We start from the raw sequence: 21,046 nt of genomic DNA, 5'->3' as shown, positions 1-21,046 counted from the left end.
TCCTCTCTGCATGTTGGTCTGCATGTGTCCAGACTCCCGTTTTGTGAGGGCACCATTTGTTCTGGATTAGGGCCCACCCTGACACCTCATGTTAACTTGATGATTTCTGTAAAGACCCTCCTTCCAAAGGTCCCTTTCTGTGGTCCTGGGGGTTAGGACTTAATATCTTTCTGGGAGGGACACGGGTCAACCTGTAAGTGTCCCACACTTGCCTTCCCCAGTCTTTTCCGTAGGGTAGCGGGTTTTCGCGAAGGCTCCAGCCCCCAGGGAGCGATCACGGGTCCTCGCCCAGCTCTTAGCAGGTGGCCGCGGCTCGCCCGGCTCTGCCTCGCTTTGCCCCCCGGAGGTGCCGCGCCCCGCACCGGGCAGGTGCGGCGCCGCGGTCCGCCGGCCGGCAGGGGGCGCGGGAGCCCGTCTCGCGGGGTGTCCGCCCGGCCGCCAGCTCCTGGCCGGAAGTCCCGCCCCGCGCCCCGGAATGAGTGATCAGGCGGCTGTGGGAGAAGCTTCCCGGGCTGACCCTCACGCTTCCGCTCTCGCCCTGCTGGTCCGCGGCCCCGCAGCCTGCGTCTGGCCCCCCGAGTCGGCGTCCTCCGAAGGCCAGATGACGGGCGTCGGCGCCCGGCTGGTGCAGGCGGTGGACACCGAGCTCACCGCCGACTCGGTGGAGTGGTGCCCGCTGGACGGCCGCAGGCACCTGCTGGCGTGCGGCACCTACGAGCTGCGGAAGCCGGACGGCGGGCTCGGCGCCCAGCGCCAGGTGCGCGGCCCTCGTCCCGCGGGTGGAGCCGCTGTCTCAGGGAGGCGCAGCCGGCCGCACACGTGGAGACCTCTCTGGGCTGCAACGAGGGAGGCCGAGAGGAAGAAGTCCCGTGTGTAGAATAACCCGGGAGGTGAAGGGACATTGGCCAGGACGTAGGTTAGAAAGAGTTCAGAGTCTTGAGAGCAGAACGTCCTCTGTAGACAGGTGTGGCTCAGGTTTATGGAAGAAATCTATCGTACAGAGAAAATGGGATTTCTTGGGAATTATATCTAATCTCTGGAAGGCACCCATGAGAATACAAACCGGAACACTTTTAAGAGGGAGAAGGGTCGCTGGAAGGACAGGACTAAGTCAGGACTGCCCCTGGCAAACTGAGTTCCTTGGTTACCTTAACCATAGCTGGTCCCCGTTGGCCACTTCAGAGGAGCCTTCTTTACTGGGTCCAGGGGAGCTCACCTACTCCTTAATCATATGCAAGAAAAGAGACACTTCTCCAGCTCAGAAAACCAGAGGTTCTGCATCCAGGCAGAGTTCCGCTCTGGCAGACCTTTTCGTTCCCTGGATCTCTTTTCCCATCCCTTGGGCCCCTCAATGTCTTAGGGTAATCAGAAAATATGTCTGCATTTTTTGTAGAGTGGACTGGACCCTGATGAACCTCAGATCCGTTTAGGTCGGCTCTACCTATACAGTTTCCATGAGGACAATTTCGCTCACCCTCTGGTTGAGGTGCAAAGAAGAGATACTTCTGCAATCCTGGACATGAAATGGTACAGCTCTGATAACCCCCCTTGGTGTGAGCATCTGCTTGTCATGAGTATCTAATCACTTAATCAGGGGAAACCAATGCCTAATAGCCTTCACCAAGATAGGGAAACATCTGGGCTTTGGGTTTGTTTCTTTACTTTCCTACCCACCTATTGGCACTTGGAGAGTGCTTTACTTGGGGCTTATGTCCTTTGTTATTTTCCTGGCCCTAGAGTTAGCGTCAGTCTGGGAAGTGATGCAAGTTCTGATTTCATAAGCTGCAGAATCTTTTGTTTAGAAACAAAATTGTAGGCTCTAACCCGGTTTTGGAGCTGAAATTTAAATGTAGTCATGTGCTGCATGCCGATGTTTCATTCAGTGACAGACCGTATATTCAATGGTCCCATGAGATTATAATGGAGCTCCCCTATGCAGGTATACCTTTTTAAAAACCTTTTATACCGTATCCTTACTGTACCTTTTCTATCTTTAGCTGGGTTTAGACACACAAATACTTACCACCATGTTAAAGTTGCCTACAGTACAGTCAGTACGGTCACATGGCATACAGGTTTATAGCCTAGGAGTAATAGGCTATACCATAAAGCCCAGATGTGTAGTGGGTTGTACCACCTGGCATTGTGGAAGTAGCGTCTATGATGTTCCCAGAACGACAGAATCGCCTGCAGATGCTTTTCTTAGAACGTGGTCTGATGTGTGGGTTCTCTCCTTAGGTGCCACATCCCGGTGGCCGGCCATGCCCTGTTGGGCTTGGCAAATGCCAGTGGATCCATAGAGCTGTTCCACCTGGTCGGATCTGAGGTCAGTGACGGGCCAGGCTCTGTGGGGTGGTAGGGACTTGAAAAGAGAGAGTCAGGGAGGGAGGCTGTGCTGGTACAGATGTTTTTCCAGAATGATCTCTTTTCAGTGGTGAGCTATACATAAATATTCTAAAATAGCATGGAGTCTATTTTTAATTGTGTCGGGTTCTACATCTACTTCCAAGAGGAGATCATCTCATGTGTCACCACCAGAGGGCTGAAGTGACAGGCTGTTCATTCACCTGTCAATGAGTCTGAAAGTTCTGTAAGGAAAGTCTGGACAAGCATGTCTTGGGTTGATGGCAGGGCTAAGAATAGCAATGAATTTCCTATGTGAAAATGCTATTTCTTTTTTTTATTTTTATTTTTATTTTTATTTTTTTTTTTTTTGAGACAGAGTCTCACTCTGTTGCCCGGGCTAGAGTGAGTGCCGTGGTGTCAGCCTAGCTCACAGCAACCTCAAACTCCTGGGCTTAAGCGATCCTACTGCCTCAGCCTCCCGAGTAGCTGGGACTACAGGCATGCACCACCATGCCCGGCTAATTTTTTGTATATATATATTTTAGTTGTCCATATAATTTCTTTCTATTTTTAGTAGAGACGGGGTCTCACTCTTACTCAGGCTGGTCTCGAACTCCTGACCTCGAGCAATCCACCCGCCTCGGCCTCCCAGAGTGCTAGGATTACAGGCGTGAGCCACTGCGCCCGGCCTCTTTTTTTTATTATTTTTTTCTTTTTCCAAGATTAAAGAAAGAAGAGTAGGAAATGCTATTTCTTGTTGATTCTTGGGGAAGCATATGATTCCTATATGAATTTTTCTTTCTTTTTTTTTTTTTTTGGAAACAGAGTCTCGCTGTGTTGCCCAGGCTAGAGTGCTGTGGCGTCAGCCTAGCTCACAGCAACCTCAAACTCCTGGGCTTAAGCAATCCTTCTGCCTCAGTCTCCCGAGTAGCTGGGACTACAGGCATGTGCCACCATGCCCGGCTAATTTTTTCTATATATTTTTAGTTGTCCAGATAATTTCTTTCTTTTTTTTTTTTTTTTTTTTTTTTTTTTTTTTTAAGTAGAGACGGGTGTCTAGCTCTTGCTCAGGCTGGTCTCGAACTCCTGACCTTGAGCGATCCTCCCACCTCGGCCTCCCAGAGTGCTAGGATTACAGGCGTGAGCCACCGCGCCCGGCCCCTATATGAATTTTTCAAGTGTCTACAGTGATCCTGCACCATGCACTTGGAAAATGACTTCATCTGATTGTTGTGGGGGGAGGGGTAACAGGTTGTCACGTAGTGGAATGATGTAACTAGCCCATGAGGCCATGTCCTGACTCTGGGCAGGAGGGACACACACTAGGTGTAGGTGCTGTAAGTGGGGCTGGGCATAGGTCCGGCTGGCCTTGGATTCCGGCCAGTTCAGGGCAGCCGCCCCGTCTTAGAAATGAGGGAAGCAATTGACTAAGGAAGACTATGGTCCCAAGGACCAGGTTTCAAGGCAGGAGCACGTGAACCCAAGAAAGGACTGATACAGCAGCCTGCCGGGAGCCTGTCAATGGAATTAAGCACTGGCCAGGTTGTTTAGGTATTTACCTTTACATAGTTCTGAGACAAGAGAAAAAACGTTTGAATAGCCAGTTGTACCCTCTGGAATGAAAGCCAGAGGAAAGTCCCCATTGTCACTGTCTCTGGAGACAAGCTGCCAGCATCCCTGGAGGCCTGGGGTGGTGAGGAATGTGCCACGGTGGTCTGGAGCCCACCCAGGCTTCTTGATGGCCCTGGGAGTGCGCAGCCAGCGAGTGGGTGTGAGACACAGGGTCTTCTTGCCTCACGGTCGTGTGGGGCAGGGAAGTCCTGCACATGAGCGAACTCCAGTGTCCTCGGGTCCTTCTCAGTGCACACGGCAGGGGGCCAACATTGGGTGACCGTGCACCTCAGTGACTGAGGCACCGCATTCGTGTAGGGAGTAATTGAGGGAACCACAACTTACCTGAACAAGAGGAAAAACTTTGGGGTTCTGGGGCAGTTTCCCTTCTTTTTCTCCCCATAGACAGGGTCTCACTATGTTGTCCAGGCTGGTCTCAAACTCCTGGCCTCAAGTGATCCTCCTGCCTCAGTCTCCCAGAGTGCTGGGATTATAGGTGTGAGCCACCGCGCCCGGCCTGGGGCTATTTCCTTTTTTTTTTTTTTCTTTGGAGACAGAGTCTCGCTTTGTTGCCCAGGCTAGAGTGAGTGCCGTGGCGTCAGTCTAGCTCACAGCAACCTCAAACTCCTGGGCTTAAGCGATCCTACTGCCTCAGCCTCCCGAGTAGCTGGGACTACAGGCATGCGCCACTATGCCCGGCTAATTTTTTGTATATATATATTTTAGTTGTCCATATAATTTCTTTCTATTTTTAGTAGAGACGGGGTCTCGCTCTTGCTCAGGCTGGTCTCGAACTCCTGACCTCGAGCGATCCACCCGCCTCGGCCTCCCAGAGTGCTAGGATTACAGGCGTGAGCCACCGCGCCCGGCCTATTTCCTTTTGACAGAGTTCCTTTCTTTCCAGTAGGAGAGCAGGTTCCAACTGCAGCCATTTTCCAGCCTTGCCCTGGGGGAGCATCGTCTGGCTTTGTCCCTGGATTGGTCCACTGGGAGAACTGGAAGGTGAGGGCCAGGCTTGGTCAGGTGCCCTGAGTCTGTCTTCTGAGGATCGATTCCTGTTTTCATGCTTTAGAGCAGGGGTCCCCAGCCTTTTTGGCACGAGGAAGAAATCTTCCATGGGTGGGGTTGGGTGGGGATGCGAGCCGGGATGCGAGCGACAGGGAGTGGCTATAAATACAGATGAAGCCTCGCTCTTTGCCACTCCCCTCCTGCTGTGCGCCTCTCATCCCCATTTCCTAAGTTTTGTGGAAGAGGATTTTTCCGGGAGGAGGAGGGCGGAGGAGGGCGGGGGCGGGAGGGAAGCAGTACTCTAGAGCCCAGTCCTTGGACCAGGGTTGGGGACTGCAGCTATAGAAAATTAAAGCCACCTTCTGTTAGTCTTTTTTTCTTTTTTAAAGAAACAGAGTCTTGCTCTCTCTGTCACCCAGGCTGCAGTGCAGTGGCATCACCGCAGCTCACTGCAGCCCTGAACTCTCGGGCTCCAGTAATCCTGACTCAGCGTCCCTAGTAGCTGGGACTGTAGGCACTGCCACCTCATCCAGCTAATTCAGCTAATTTTTTCTTACCTCTCTAGAGATAGGGTCTCGCTATATTGCCCAGGCTGGTCTTGAACTCCTAGGCTCAAGCAACCCTCCTGCCTTGGCCTCCCGAGTTGCCAGGATTACGAGTGTGAGCACCACGCCCAGCCTGTTAGCCTGGATTGTGCTCCCGAGACCTGGGAATAGTATTCCCCATCCTAATCTTAAAAAAAAAAATTTCCAGCATTTTAGATAAAGGTTAATAGTATTTTTATCCTGATAAGTTAATACTGGCTTCTTTGACAAGCTGAGTGGTAGTTTTGGCCTTTGTCAGATGCCCAGGCAGGTCCCTGAGGCGTGTCCACATTCCACGTCTGTGGGGGCCTCCTGGGACAGGGCGCGAAAGTGGGAGAGGTTGGTGAATGAAGTGCGGCTGGGCTTCCCCACTGGTTCCTGTGTGTAGGGCCAGCGACCGTCCCTGGAAGATCATCAGCAGTGACTCCCGGGGGCAGCTCCACCTGCTGACGGTGGACGAGACGGAGCCCAGACTGCAGAAAGTGTCCTCGTGGCAGGCACATCACTTCGAGGCCTGGATTGCTGCTTTTGACTATTGGCAGACAGACACCGTGTATTCGGGTAGGTGCCCTCCCTGGACACAGGCGCCGCCAGGGAGGGGGAGGGAGGGAGGGAGGCAGCCGCCAGGGCTGGTCCTGGTCCCGCTGGGGTCTCCAAGGCCCTCTGTGAGAGTGTTCCTTCCGGGACGAAGGCTGCAGTTGGCACTCGTCACTTAGCTGTCCCTTAGAAAGCAAAGCGCAGGTTGCCTCTGGCGTCGCAGGACCCTGGGTGGTGCTGGCCGTGACGTGGGGCGGAGCCGTCCTGCCTCCGGTGCCCTCCGCGTCACCTCCTTTGCAAGTGCTCTTAGGAATCGGCTTCCATGCTTTTTGCCTGATACCCGCAGGTACAATGTCGGCTTTCAGGTTTGTCTTCCGAAAGAAGAGGAAGCATGGGAGAAATGGGATTACTTTCCTGGTCTTGGCTGGTATTCTGGGGGTGCTGGTGTGGGAGTGAGAGGGCCTAGGAATGGGGTAGGTTTGGTCAGCTTCTCTTTCCTGGGTGGAGCTCACTCGCGGAGGTGGGAGGGTTGGTCTGAGAGAAGACAGAAGGAGGAACTGGATTTGCAAAGAGCCAAAGAAAGGATCTGACCCCTCTTTCCCACTCTGCCTGATTGGTGGTCATGGGCCACAGACCGGGGCGGGAGGTGAGGTCGGGAATATTCTGCTGGACTGTCAGGAAACCACCCCAGCCCACGCCCACAGCCCCTCTATCAAAAGGCTGTTGCCGGCCGACGAGGGCGTGGTTCAGCGGGCCTCGCCCCTCCGTCCTGGGCGCCGTCCTGGGCGTCGTGCGCCCCGTGCTCTGGGCTGCTCTGTCTCTCTGCTCTCCGTTCCGCTTTGCTGCCTCTTCCCCCTCTTCACGCATGTCCGTCTCCCTGGGCTTCTGTCCGGATCCTGTCTCGCTCGACGCTGGGACTCTCCGGCCTGCAGTCACTGTCTCTGTTCCAGAAGCAGCCACGCTTTCACCCAGACCTTCCCTTTGAGCCCTCGGCCCATGTATCTCGCTAGCTGCCCATCACCTGTGCTGGGACGTTCTGGGGCCCTCACGCTCCGTGTGTGAGACCCGCACTCCTGTCCCCTGCTGCAGACCCCTCCTCCCTGTCCCTAGGTTCCCTGTCGCAGGACGTGGCCTGTGTGTTCAGCTCGGAAGCCTGCCGTCCTCGTGGACACTTGTGTGCCCTGCCCTCCCATGGGTACCAGTTTGTCTTCTGGGGGTCTCAGAACTGGCCGTCCTGTGCTGTCCCCCTGCAGCCACCACCGTCTCGGCTGGCTGGGCACCGCAGAGCCACAGTGGTGGCCCTGCTTTTGCTCCGGGCCCCTCCCCGTCCAGGCTCCACACGGCAGCCAGAGCTGCTGTTTAAAACACGCAAACTCTGTTGCACCTGATGCTTTGCACCTTCATGCTCCCATTTCCTTTAGGGTAAAATACTTGTGAGATTCGGACCTGCCTTTCGAGCCCCGTCCTGAGTGACAACTCTGCTCACAACCTTTTTTTCCTTACGTTCCGCGTTCTGTCCGGGCTCCGTGTTTCCTGCGCAGGTTCTGCTTTCCTGGCGTGCTCAGCTTAAAGCCGTCAGAAAAGCGGGCACAGGACACCTGCCCTCGCAGCCTGGATGGGCCTGGTCCCCCGTCATCCTTCTCGTGGCGCCTCCAGCCTTTCCTGATGACGATCAGTGCGTAAGGCTGCTCTGTCCCTGAGGGCAGGGTCCTCGTCTGTTGCGTTTGCTGTCACGCCCTGGAACAGTCTCAACGAGAACCATAACGATTTTATTTTTTGAGGTGTCTCATTGTTGGATTAGTTCTCCTACCGTGGGCCTTAGCTAATTCCGAGCAGGACTGTGGTGGGGCAGCGGTGTCACCACTCAGGACCCACCCGAGCACCTACTATGTGCCGCGCACCAGTCTAGCGACCGGGACTCAGTGAACAAACCGGCAGGAGGCTCTTGTATTGCTTGTCCATCGAGTGGGGAGGGCAGTGGACACGTGACGTACAGTAACTAGGATCGCAGAGCGGGTCAGAGGTGGTAAGTGCTTTGGAAAAAGGCAGGTAGAAGGGTCGGGGGAGCTGGGGGCAGGTGCAGACCGGCCTGTTTCAGAGCAGGGCAGGGCGGGCAGGCCCTGGGCGTCTCCCGGGAGATGGTGGGTGCACGAAGTGGTCAGGGCCAGGCATTTTCCGTTTGGCCTTTCACCCTGCCTGTGGGCCCTGCTCCCGGGCTCACCCGCTTCCTTCAGGACACCCCCGTGCACCCTGTGTCCCGGTGGTGCTCTGCCTCAGAGACTGATCGTGGCTCGGCGCACCAGCTCCTCTGTTCTTCCCTCCTTCCCGTTGCCCTAAAGCACGTGCAGGGCTGTCTTTCCCCGTCAGGTCACGCAGAGCGTTTCCCCTTGAAACACCTGTGCTGTGCTGGCGTTTCCAGACACTCGAGAGGCGCTTGTGTGGCTCCTCCTCCGTCTCCGTGCTCAGAGTTCTGGATGGGGCGGCCGGGGTCCTGGCACCCAGGCTGCAGCTGCTGGAGCCCTAAGAGACGCAGTGTAGCCGCATGTGACGTGGCAGTTACGGTCATGAGTAGTGGCCATGTGGGGCTAAATGCCCCTGCAATTTCCACTTGTTCCCTTTCATCCCTACAGGTGGAGCCCGTTGACATTTCCCTTCTCCTTGCCGGCCCGGCTTCAAGTCTGCAGACAGTTAGGCACCTGTGACTGTCCTGGTGTCGTTTCTGGGCCTCCCGTTCCGTGGCAACCGGAAGCCACCCAGGAAAGTCACCCGAGGAGACTGCCTGACAGACAGCTCGTCTCGCTGAGAATGGCCGTTTCCTGTTGTCACTGCCGTTGTTGACAGCGTCTCTGTTTCCACGCAGGGGGGGATGATGGCCTTCTGAAGGGCTGGGACACCAGGGCACCCAGCGAGCCTGTGTTCAGCAGCGAGAGGTAACCGTTGGGGTCCGACGCGGCCCCCCCCCCCGCCACCCCACTCCTCCCCTGTGGGCCCCCCCCCCCCCCCCGCACGAGCCTCGTGGCCCCGCCCTGGCTCAGGCGTCGCCTTGTCTTGCAGACACTCCATGGGCGTGTGCAGCATCCAGAGCAGCCCCCACCGGGAGCACGTCCTGGCCACGGGCAGGTGAGTCCGCTGGAGCGAGTCACCGGTCCCTCTTGCGTCCTTTGCGCCCTCTCCTCGTGGGACCTTCAGTGTGTGGTCTGGCCAGCTCTCAAACGGGAGTGTAGACGTTGGGGTTTGGGAAGGGGACTTCTCGAGGGACGAGTGGGAGGGTCCCCAGGAGATGTTCGCTGCCACCCAGGGGCCTTGGCGAAACAAGCGAGTGTGGGCTTTGCTGCAAGTCTGCTGCGGTTGGTCGGTTTCAGCTACGACGAGCACGTTCTGCTGTGGGACACTCGGAACATGAAGCAGCCGTGTGCAGACACACCTGTCCAGGGTGGGGTGTGGAGGCTCAGGTGGCACCCTGTCCACCCGCACCTGCTCCTGGCGGCCTGTATGCACAGCGGCTTTAAGATCCTCGACTGCCACAAGGCGATGGGTGAGTGGGGCCCCGGGCAGCCGGGCCTCAGGGCAGGAGCTCCCAGTTCCCTGCCCCCTTGCCTTGCAAGCTCTTCCTCATCTTCCTCACGTTCCCAGGGCCACGCCCTAGACCTCGTGGTCTGTAACCGCGCCAACTCCAGAACCCGAGTTTCAGGAACTCTGTGCTCTGACCGTTGTTTCCTGCTGACCAGCCTGATGGTGCTGGTTCCGCCTGCATTTCAGCAGTTCTCTGACCTGCCGGTTACTCTCACACGGCACTTACCCGTCCTTCTCCCAGGTTCTTCCTGCCTGTGAGCAGTCTGGGCTCCACGGTCTGAGGTCCCCAGTGGCTCCCTTCTGGCGCTGTCTGGGCGGAACCCGGCGTTGTTGGAGACACTCTCCTCTGTGCCTGAGCCGCGGAGTGTGGTGCAGGGGGACGCCCACTTGCGGTGCCCTCCCCTCAGGCTCATGCCCCGGTGGTCCTCGCATTTGCCTGTGGTCCTCCACATCCCTCCCGTCAGAACAGTTCCACGTGTTCTCTCCTCAAAGCCCCAACACCCCTCTTCCCTGCCCACTCTCAGCTCTCAGTCTCCCCCCTGCCCCCGCCCCGCTCGAAAAAGAAGTGATCAGGAAACCCCGTCGTCTTCCCACCGGCCTTCCTGCGTCGCCTGCGTGCGCTGCCTTCTCTCTCCTGCAGCCTCAGTTTCCCAGCCCCTCTGCGCCGTCCCTGCTGCTGCACAAACACACCGTGACGTTGCGCATCTTAGAACTGAGCGTCTTTAATTCACATGGGCATTTATAGCAGTAAACTTTCCTCTGAGTACGGCGTTTGCTACATCCCATGCACTTCGGTGTATTGTATCGTTTTCATTCATTTCAAGGTATTTTCTAATTTCCTTATGATTTTTTCTTTGATCATTGGTTCTTTATGTGTGTGCTGTATATTTTCCACATTTTTATGAGGTGTCCCAAATTTCTTTCTGTTACTGATTTCTGATTTGGTTCTACTGTGGAGTTCTTTCAAGTTTATTGAGACTTCTTTGTGGCCTAGAATATGGTCTGTCTTGGAGAGTGTTCTGTGCACTGGAGAAGAGTATGTGTTCTGGGGTCACTGGGTAGAGTGATCTGTAGACGTCTGTTAGGTCTCATTGGTTTATAATGTTCACATTTTCTTCTTCTTTCATTATTATTATTTTTAGAGACAGGATCTCACTCTGTCACCTGGGCTAGAGTGCAGTGGCACAATCACAGCTCACTGCAGGCTTGAACTCCTGGGCTCAAGTGATCCTCCTGCCTCAGCCTCTCCTGAGTAGCTGGGACTACAGGCATGCGCCACCATGCCCAGCTAATTTTTTCTATATATATTTTTAGTTGGCCAGATAATGTCTTTCTATTTTTTTAGTAGAGACAGGGTCTCGCTCTTGTTCACGCTGGTCTCAAACTCCTGACCTCGAGCGATCCACCGGCCTTGGCCTCCCAGAGTGCTAGGATTACAGGCATGAGCCACCATGCCCGGCCTGGTCTTGAAGTCCTGGCCTCAAGTGATCCTCCTGCTTTGGCCTCCCAGAGCTGTGGGAGTAGGTGTGAGCCACTGTGCCTGGCCTCTGCTAGTTCCTTACCGATCTCCCATCTGTTCAATATTGAAAGTGGGGTATTGGAGTCTCCAGCTATCACTGTAGAATTGTCTATGCCTGCCTTGTCTCTGTCAGTTTTTGCTTCACGTATTTTGGGGCTCTGTTTTTAGATGCATGTATGTTTATAATTCTTGTATCTTCCAGATGTTTGACCCTTTTTTCAGTATAAAGTGTCCCTCTTTATATTTAGCAACAATTTTTTTTTAAAGTCAACTTTGAAGGCCGGGCGCAGTGGCTCATGCCTGTAATCCCAGCACTCTGGGAGGCCAAGGCGGGAGGATCCTTTGAGCTCAGGAGTTCGAGACCAGCCTGAGCAAGAGCGAGACCCCGTCTCTATTAAAAATAGAAAGAAATTAGCTGGACAACTAAATATGTATACAGGAAAAATTAGCCAGGCATGGTGGCACATGCCTGTAGTCCCAGCTACTCGGGAGGCTGAGGTGGGAGCATCGCGTAAGCCCAGGAGTCTGAGGTTGCTGTGAGCTAGGCTGACGCCACGGCACTCTAGCCTGGGCAACAGAGTCAGACTCTGTCTCAAAAAAAAAAAATAAAGTCAACTTTGAGATTAGTGTCGCTCTTCAGCTTTCTTACGGTTGCTGCTGTGTGGTACATCTTTTTCCATCCTTCCGCCTTCGGTCTGTTCCTGTGTTTGAATCTGAAGCCTGTCTCCAGTCAGGTCGTGTGTTTTTCCCAGGGAACCGTACAAAGGTGACCTGTGCCCTCCTCGGTGCCTCACGTCAAGAGGCTTGTGATGCCACCTCGTCCGTCGTTGTGACGTGAGCTCTGACCACTCTGCAGGTGGTGTCTGCCGGTCTCTCCACTGCAGAGATACCGTTTTCCCCTTTGTAATCAGCAAATAATCTGTGCTGAGAGTCTTTGAACCTGTAAACAGCTGTTTCTTATCAGACTTTCACCCAATCCCGTGATGATTCTTGCCTAAATAAATCATTGCTATGATAATTATAGAATGATTTTCTAACTTTTGTTGTACCCTCTACATTTATTAATTAGCATTCTTTTCTAAGATGGAGCTTCTCCTTTGTGTCTGTCTATATTTTATGTCCACGCAGATACGAGGGCTTTTTGTTATTCCATGGGTCGTAATCCATTATTGTCATTGTTCAAATGTTCAAATCGTCCCAGAGTTTAACCATGAAAGCCCCTTTAAGCTGGCTTCTCGGTTCTTTTCATATATCCCATTGTCTTTTTTTGAACATTTCCTTATGTTTTGGCACAAGATACTCCAGGTTCATTTTGTATTTTCTCTCTCCCATTCCTGAAGTCAGCTGTTTCTGCAGGAAGTCCTGGATCCTCCTAGCAGTGAATTGTGTTTTGAAAGCAAGATTTGATTGTCCTTGTAGCTCCTGCAGTGTCATGTGTGTGCGCGCGCGCGTGTGTGTGTGTGTGTGCGCGCGCGCGTGTGCGTGTGTGTGTGTGTGTGTGCGCGTGTGTGTGTGTGTGTGTGTGTGCGCGTGCACACGTGTGTTACGAGCGTGAGTTCATCGTGACGTCTCTAATTCCAGTGCAGCGCCACGGTGTTCTCTCGCCCTCCCCATTCCGCGTGCACCTCCCTTCTCCAGGAAGAACCCTGGTGCCCAGCAAACATTTACTTACCTGCTCGACCTTATAGGGTTGCTACTGGTACTAGCAACACACACCTACTGAGGAAATTCAAGATGTTTCTGCAGTTCATTTTTTTAGATCGAGCTGTATATAGTCAAACTCCTGTGGCCTGGCGCAGTGGCTCATGCCTGTAGTCCCAACTGCTTGGGAGGCTGAGGCGGGAGGATTGTGTGAGTTCAGGAGTTTGAAACCAGCTTGGGCAACATAGTGAGACCCCATCTTTAAAAAAAAAAAAAAAGGTTATCGAAGTCATAATAATCACATTTAGATGGTAAGGATAAGTTCTAGTGTTCTATACCACTGTAGGATAACTAAAGTTAACAATAATATATAGTTTCAAATAGCTAGAAGGAGGATATTGAATGTTCCCAATGCAAAAAAATGATAAATGTTTGAGATAATGGTTATACTAATTACCATGATCTGATCAGCGTATGTTACATACATTATATGCATTGAAACATCACTGTGTACTCTATGAATAGGTACAATAAAAGTAAATTCTGGAAGATAAAATAAGCAAATGTCCAGAAAAAAGTTACTTGGATTAGTTTTTTGTGTGTGTGAGGCTATTTGAAATACAATTAGATTGATTTGATCTGTTTTTTTAAGGATTTTTCTTCATCATTAATTTTTATCTTTTAAATGCATAAAAACATTAACAATGTTGCAGATATTAAAATTACACAGAAAATATGCTCTGAGGAGTGCAGGTCCTTCCCTATCCCTGTGTCTCCTTCCCACTCACTGAGTGTTGGTACCAGTCTCATTAGTTTTGGGTTATAATTGTGTTTTTTGCAAAAATAAGTATAAATATGTATATATAATTTTTCCTTTTATATAACATAAAACATAACATTCTACATATATTCTTTTCTTTGCTTATTTCATGTAAAAATAGATCCTTGAAATCACTCCAGGTTCATTGAGATCTTCCGTGTTCTTTTTCGCAGAGACGGGGTCTCGCTCCGTCTCTCAGGCCGGGGGTGGGGGGGGCACAGCTCCCTGCCCGCGTCTCCCCGGCGAAGGGATCCTCCCCCGTAGCTGGGCCCGCAGGCCCACCGTCACGCCCCACTGATTTTTTTTTTTTTTTTGGTACAGATGGGAAACAAATAACATTTATGTAATTTCCATATTATTTTCTGTTCTTGCCCCACCTGTTTTTCCTCAGTCTTAGCTCAGAGCTGAGTATTTTTCGCGCTCCAGTCCTGATGCTAGCGGTCCTTGCCCTCTCTCGTTCGGGTGGAGTTTGCCCCTGACAGACCCTTGAGGAAAGGCTCCTGAGGGTGGTGGTCCCTGAATTCTCACGTGCTCAGCCCTTTTTCTGTGGCCTTAACACTCGAGGGAGAACTTGCCAGTTCCGTCCTTGATTCACGCGCCCTCGCTGGGTGCCTTGAACGTGGCCTGCCCGGCGGCCGCTCTCTGCTGGAGGACCTGATGATTTTTCCTAAACTATTATTTTTTTAATTATGGTAAAATACATATAAAACATGCCATTTTGACCATTTTAATTGTGTACTTCAGTGGTATGAAATATGTTCAAAATGTTGTACAGTCATCACTCTGTTTATTTCCCAAACCTTTCCCTTACCCCAGACTTTTTCTTTCAGCTCCTGGTAACTTCTAATTCACTTTCCATCCCTGTGAATTTGCCCAGTGCAGACACCTGATAGACGTGGGATCCCACGACACGCGGCCTTTTGTACCTGGCTTCTTGCTCGTAGCTTGATGTTCTCGAGGTGCCCCCATGCCGTAGCATGTGTCAGTTTCTTTCCTCGTTAAGACCACGTGGACAGCCCACATTCCGTCTGTCTGTCACACACTGGCGCACATCGGGGCTGTTTCCACCTCTTGGCTGTGGCACTTTTTCCCCTTGCTAGTGAAGGGTTTTCCTAGGATCTCTCTCAGAGTTCACCATTCCAGGCCGCTTGTCAGGGACTTTGTAAGCCTTTTTCATAAACAGATTTCGTTTTTAAAATACTTTTATTTCTGGAAAGTGTTCTTGGTTTTTAAATGTTAATTCCATTTCATTGTTTTGTTTTCTCCAGAAACTCTAGTTTTCTCTGTTGGATCCTCTTTTCATTTTGTTCCGTTTGTCCGATCTCCCTACGTCTTCCTCTCGCTTTCCTCCTCGTAGCTGTTCCCTGCCATCTTCAGTGCCCACAGTTAATCTTCCAGTTGAATCCTTTTTCCCTCGTGTGCCTTGTATTTGGTATCTTTTTTTTAAAGCTGGTTTTGTCTTTTTCTGGTCCGAGCATTTGACTTTCTGTGCCAGGGTGGGGCTTCCCCGTGCAGTGGTCAGGGGGGATCAGTGCCGTGAGGAAATGGGGCAGGCGTGGGACTCTCAGGAGTGGGTGCTGGAGGTCCAAATGCCCTGAGGAGCCAGGCGCCATGGCTCACACTGATAATTCCAGCACTTTGGGAGGCCCAGGCAGGAGGATTGCTTGAGGCCAGGAGTTCAAGACCAGCCTGGGCAACATAGCAAGACCCTGTTTCTACAAAAAATAAGAACAATTAGCCGGGCGTGGTGGCACAGATGAGGCACAGTCAGGCACAGATGAGGCGTTTTCACTGGAGGTTTCACAGATGTCTTGATCTCAAGTTACCATCCTTGGTTTCCCGCCTAGCTGCCAGCTCCTTGGGGGCCAAGCAGGAAAGGTTGCCCTTATTTAATGTGTCAGCTTTTACCTGCCCCGGGTTCTCAGCCGATCCCCTGTGCTTGTGTCCCCTGACCTGTCCCTTCAGCTTCTCCCAGTGACCCTCCAGTTTGATGCCACAGCTGCTGTAGGGCCAGTTGCCCAGGCAGAGGCTGGGGAGACTGGGAGTGTGTCTGGTTCCCCGGCCAGCTCTCATCCCACTGTCCGAGGAACCTCGTTTCTGGGCCTGTCTGGAGAACTGCAGTGAGAACAGTGTGCTCCCCACCCGGGCAGCCCAGTTCCAGCTTGCTTTGATCTGCTGAGCCAGTTACCACTCACTGACCTACTTTCCACCTGTAGAATTTTCTTTCCTTCTTATTTGTTGTCATTTGCTGTCCTGTGTCTGTGCCTTTTGAATTCTCTGTACTGTCATTTTTGGGAAGAAGAAGAAAAGAAACGGTTGTGTTTGTTCTGCTATTTCTCTCAAGCCCCCCCACCTCGTGGAGCCAGTCTAGCCCACCTTACCGTGCGCTGTCCTGCGGGGGCTGCATCTGGTCCCCAGCCCGTCCCTTCTCCTGAACTCAACTTGGAGCCCACAGCCTCTGCCGCTCGGCCACTCCTAAACCGAACGGTGCTGCCTCAAACCTGCTTCTTCACTTCTTAGAAATTGGTACCTCCTTTCAGGGTCCTGGGTCTCGGACTGAGCAGTTCTGTCTTTGCCTCCTCTGGCCATTGTTCCCCTTTCCCTCCGATGTCCTGCCAATGCATCCGGTTCGTGCCCCGCCGGGGGCTCCATCTGGTGCTCGGCACCTTCCCGCAGCTGGCCTGGCTGCCGTGCCTCCCGCCGCACCTTTCCGCTGTGCTCTCGGCCCACCGTCAGGTCCTCGCACAGCCGTGACCTTTGTAAAAACATGAACCATGCGAAGCATCCAGTGGCTTCCACACCACTGAGATAAAATTTTGGGATCCAGCCCCTGCCTGCCCCTGGCTGCCCCTGGCTGCCCCTGGCTGCCCCTGCCTGCCCCTGCCTGCCCCTGGCTGCCCCTGGCTGCCCCTGCCTGCCCCTGCCTGCCCCTGGCTGCCCCTGGCTGCCCCTGCCTGCCCCTGCCTGCCCCTGCCTGCCCCTGGCTGCCCCTGCCTGCCCCTGCCTGCCCCTGCCTGCCCCTGGCTGCCCCTGCCTGCCCCTGCCTGCCCCTGCCTGCCCCTGCCTGCCCCTGCCTGCCCCTGCCTGCCCCTGCCTGCCCCTGCCTGCCCCTGCCTGCCCCTGCCTGCCCCTGCCTGCCCCTGCCTGCCCCTGCCTGCCCCTGGCTGCCCCTGGCTGCATGTTCACCCTCTCCATCGCCACACCGTTCTGCTGTCCCCGAGCATACTGAGCTCGTTAGGCTCACGCACTTGGCTGCTGCACATCTTCACCCCTCGGCGTGTTTGTTTTTTCTTTTTGTTTTTAGAAATAGGGTATCACTCTGTCGCCCAGGCTGGACTGCAGTGTTGTGATCATAGCTCACTGCAGCCTCGAACTCCTGGCCTCAAGCATCCTCCGGCCTCAGCTTCCCAAGCAGCTGGGACTACAAGTGCATGCCACCATGACAGGCTAATTGTTCTTATTTTTTGTAGAAACGGGGTCTTGCTATGTTGCCCAGGCTGGTCTAGAACTCCTGGCCTCAAGCAATCCTCCTGCCTCGGCCACCCACGGTGCTGAAATTATCAGTGTGAGCCACGGTGCCTGGCTCCTCGGGGCATTTGGACCTTCAGCACCTGCTCCTGAGAGTCCTGCCCCTGCCCTATTTCTTCACGGCACTGATCCCCCCTCGGCAGTGCCCTGTGTCCATTCATTCATGGTCTGTCTGCCCCACCAGAGTGAGCTCTGTGAGACGCAGACTCTGTCTTGTTACCTTTCTGAAGCCTTAGAAGAGGCCCTGGCCGGGAGCAGGTATGTTGAGTGACTGTGGGGTGAAAGACGAGCTGAGGTCCTTCCTGCCCAGTGACACAGGGCAGCGTCTCCCAGAGACAGCACAGCTTCCTCCGGGGCTTCCTTCCCAGGGCTGGCCCGTGCATGCTGCCCCAGTGCTCCTGTGGCCGTCGGGAAGGTTCAGCCTCTTGCTCCCCCTTGGATCCACCTCTGGGCTCAGGGAGCTGGGTCTCCTGTGCTGGGACTCCATTCCTGGCATGTTTCCTGATTCCAGCATCCTCCTGGGGTGCCCTCAGTCTGCCGTCCTCGGTGCTCATTCTGGTTCCGACTCAGACCACTGGCATTGATCCCTGTGCTTCAGAAGTAGCCATGACAGCCCTTTTAGAGCATTGTGACCGTCTAGGCTCACCGAAAACCCGAGTGGCCTCCTGGCCTTCCAGAGCCAGGCAGCCCCCAGCTGGCCAAAGGCTTCTGCGTCTACACCCCCAGCTCACCTCCTCCTGGCTCTCCACGACTGCTCTCACAGCCCTGGCCTGGCCTCCTGACCCCAGACACCTGAGGTGTGGCCACGCTTTGTCATTTCTTCCTGGTCGTCATGTCCCTTGCGCACCATCCATTGCTGTGTACTGTCTGGATCGCTCCCAGGCTGTTTCCATCCTGCCCTCCATCCTCCAGGTGCCACGACCCCTTACCACAGAGAAAGTGCTCACGCTTCACCCGTCAGTGACCCCCTTTCATGCCATAATCCAAACGCTGAAGCGGGCGTGTGGTGCTGCAGCTGTAGCAGCTCGGCTGTGCCGTGGCCTTTCTCACCCTGTCCAGTACACACGCTCCCTGTTTCCCGTGCAGCCCCTTCCCTCCCGTCTGGCCAACTCCTTTGTCCTTTGCTTTTAAGTCTTGACTGAGTTATGTCCCCCTCTGAGAAGCTTCTGTTAAGTTCTCCAACTTGGAAAAGCACCCCTCACGTGTGGCCCTCTAGCTCCGGCAGGTTCCTTCTCTGAGGAACACGTCCTGTGTGCACTGCGAGGGGAAATGTCTGTTTTCTTCTCCACCTGTCTGTCCAGGTCTTGATGCCTCTGCGTGACTCACAGGGACTGCTCCCGGTGGAGTCTCCCCTTGAGGGTAGACAGGGGCATTGGTTGGGGCTGATCAACTCTGGGTAACGTTGTTTCCTGTGTTCTCCTGTCTCTCGCCCCAGAGGAGAGGCAGGAAGCGACAGTCTTGGTGTCCCACGCGTTGCCCAACTCACTGGTGTATGGAGCCGACTGGTCCCGGCTCCTCGTGCGTTCTCCACAGCCCGTCCCCTCGTGGTCCTGTCCTCAGAGCCACCCAGGAGCCAGAGCAGCAGACCTGAAGGTTGTAGGTGGGTTGCCGGCACCCTCTGTTGAACGCATAGTGGATGATGACAGGGAGGGCCCTGCCAAACTCCACAGTGGCATCGAGCTACTCACAGAGAACAAGAGGAAGACTGGCATGGAACTGCACACCAAAGCAGCCAAGCCCTGTGACCGAGACACGTACCTGGGAAGGGGGAACTCAGATGTCAGCCTCTTGGCCACTTGCTCCTTCTATGACCATGTTCTCCACCTCTGGAAGTGGGGGATGACCTGGGCTCAAGATCATGAAGACCATTCCCACAAGGAAACTAAGAGTGTGGCTTTGTGAGGGAACTGCCCACGGCTCGTTTGAGATTGTCACTGCAACCCTGCAGGCGACTGGACCATCGGAACAGCCGCGGGCTCCCCCACGGGGCCGTGGGAATGGACCAGGTGGTGCTGTCTGGCTGTGAGTGGGGAAGAGACTTCGTTTCAGAGAACAGCCTTGTTTGTTTCTCAGGTAGATTTTGACTTTCAGCCCTTCATACATGTTTAAGCACCTATGTATATTAATTAAATGAAGTTTAAGAAGAAAAAAAGTCACTTTATAACATCAGAAGTAATTTCAAATGAACACTTTAAAAGATCACCTCATCGTAGCACCAGAAGTGCTTGTACAGGTTTGGCATCCCTAATCCACACATCCGAAATTTTAAATGCTCCAAAATCTGAAACTTTTTAAATGTAGACATGTCTCCACAAGTGGAAAATTCCATACCTGACTTTATGTGACAGGTTGCATATATTAAAAATACTATATAAAATTACTTTCAGGCTGTGTGTATAAGGTTTATATGAAACAATTGAATTTCATGTTTAAACTCAGATCCATCCCATTCCCAAGATAAGTCATTGTGTAGATGTACAAATATTCCAAAATCTGAAAGAATCTGAAATCTGTAACCCTTGGTCCCGAGCATTTCTGATGAGGGATGCTCCACCTGTATTAGACCCCTGTGCAGATAAACAAAAGGAAGAAATACGTGTATGTCCTGAGTTGCGTTAGGGGGTCATAAACCGGAAATATGTGAAGTCAGTATGAGGCACCAATGACTCCATCATTGTGACATTAAAAAAACTATTCACTTCTATAACTTCTTTGGCTTGAAAAAAATTATAAAAAAGAAAAAAAAACAACTATTGGCTTCCAAATCTGGGACAGATGGTGCCTGCAGGAACAAACTAGATGTGTGACACCTGACTCCCACTTTGAGTATTCTTGTCTCTGGGTGGAACTGTGTGGTTGAAGTACAGGCCGCTGTAAAATTGGTCAAATCCTCAGCATTTATTAACATACATAGGTGTTTAGAAGCAGAAAACATGCACTTCTATCCTTTGGGGTTTTTTTGTTTGTTTGTTTGTTTTTGAGACACAGTCTTGCTGTGTTGCCTGGGCTAGAGTGCCGTGGCGTCAGCCCAGCTCAGAGCAACCTCAAACTCCTGGGCTCAAGCAATCCTCCTGCCTCAGCCTCCCGAGTAGCTGAGAGGCATGCACCACCATGCCCGGCTAATTTTTTCTGTATATATTTTTAGTTGTCCATATAATTTCTTTCTATTTTCAGTAGAGACGGGGTCTCGCTCTTGCTCAGGCTGGTCTCGAACTCCTGAGCTCAATCTGCCTGCCTCGGCCTCCCAGAGTGCTAGGATTACAGGCCTGAGCCACTGCACCCGGCCCTTTGCTTTCTTGTCAACATAAGTCAGATTGCTATGAGAAATTTTTCTATGTTAAGGTAATCAATATCCAGTTAATGGCCCTTTTATATCTATAGAAACATGTTGAATCCTCCCTTAGAGTTTGTGTTAAGGATGTTTAACTTAAGTGTCAACTAGATATTAAACAGAATACAGAAGGTCCGCCGGACTATGCACTGAAGGAGGCACACACAAAGAGAGACTGGTTTGCAGAAGAAATCCCAGTTTGACACTAACTTCGTGTGGCCTCATTTTTAGGTTTGCCCCAAGAGGGGCAGTTACCTTCACCTGACCAAAACAAACTGTTGCCTTGAAACCCCATAAAGAATATGCTCCTGGCCCGGCGTTGTGGCTCACACCTGTAATCCTTGCACTCTGGGAGGCTGAGGCGGGAGGATCGCTTGAGGTCAGAGTTTAAGACCAACCTGAGCAAGAGCGAGACCCCATCTCTACTAAAAATAGAGAGAAATTAGCTGGACAACTAAAAATAAATAGAAAATATTAGCTGGGCATGGTGGTACATGCCTGTAGTCCCAGCTACTCGGGAGGCCGAGGCAGTAGGATTGCTTGGGCCC

The 21,046-nt window shown here is 52.9% G+C and overlaps 1 protein-coding gene across 3 annotated transcripts; it reads left to right on the top strand.

The window, feature by feature from the left end:
* Positions 1–512: 512 nt before the first annotated feature.
* DPH7 (diphthamide biosynthesis 7) lies at positions 513–19,503 on the top strand. Of its 3 annotated transcripts, none has more exons than XM_069477197.1 (9): positions 513–757; positions 1,394–1,527; positions 2,239–2,326; positions 4,868–4,959; positions 5,938–6,110; positions 8,947–9,016; positions 9,141–9,206; positions 9,449–9,621; positions 18,603–19,503. In XM_069477197.1, the coding sequence occupies exons 1-9, from the start codon at positions 602–604 to the stop codon at positions 19,067–19,069; spliced, it is 1,419 nt and encodes a 472-aa protein (XP_069333298.1). In that variant the 5' UTR covers positions 513–601; the 3' UTR covers positions 19,070–19,503. The 3 variants fall into 3 exon arrangements, with proteins under 3 accessions (XP_069333298.1, XP_069333297.1, XP_069333299.1); XM_069477196.1 differs by having other exon boundaries at positions 4,865–4,959; XM_069477198.1 differs by lacking the exon at positions 9,141–9,206.
* Positions 19,504–21,046: the final 1,543 nt, after the last annotated feature.

Source organism: Eulemur rufifrons, chromosome 7, assembly GCF_041146395.1.
Source record: "Eulemur rufifrons isolate Redbay chromosome 7, OSU_ERuf_1, whole genome shotgun sequence".
Classification (NCBI taxonomy): Eukaryota; Metazoa; Chordata; class Mammalia; order Primates; family Lemuridae; genus Eulemur; species Eulemur rufifrons.
The sequence above is the reverse complement of the archived record's forward strand: the minus strand, read 5'-3'. Positions and strand labels throughout refer to the sequence as shown.

Bases quoted from the DNA above. Each gene is read 5' to 3' on its own strand.
- DPH7 (XM_069477196.1), top strand. From the start codon at position 602: ATGACGGGCGTCGGCGCCCGGCTGGTGCAGGCGGTGGACACCGAGCTC. The intron at 1,528-2,238 runs GTACAGCTCTGA...TTCTCTCCTTAG, and splicing joins GCAATCCTGGACATGAAATG to GTGCCACATCCCGGTGGCCG. The intron at 6,111-8,946 runs GTAGGTGCCCTC...GTTTCCACGCAG, and splicing joins GACAGACACCGTGTATTCGG to GGGGGGATGATGGCCTTCTG.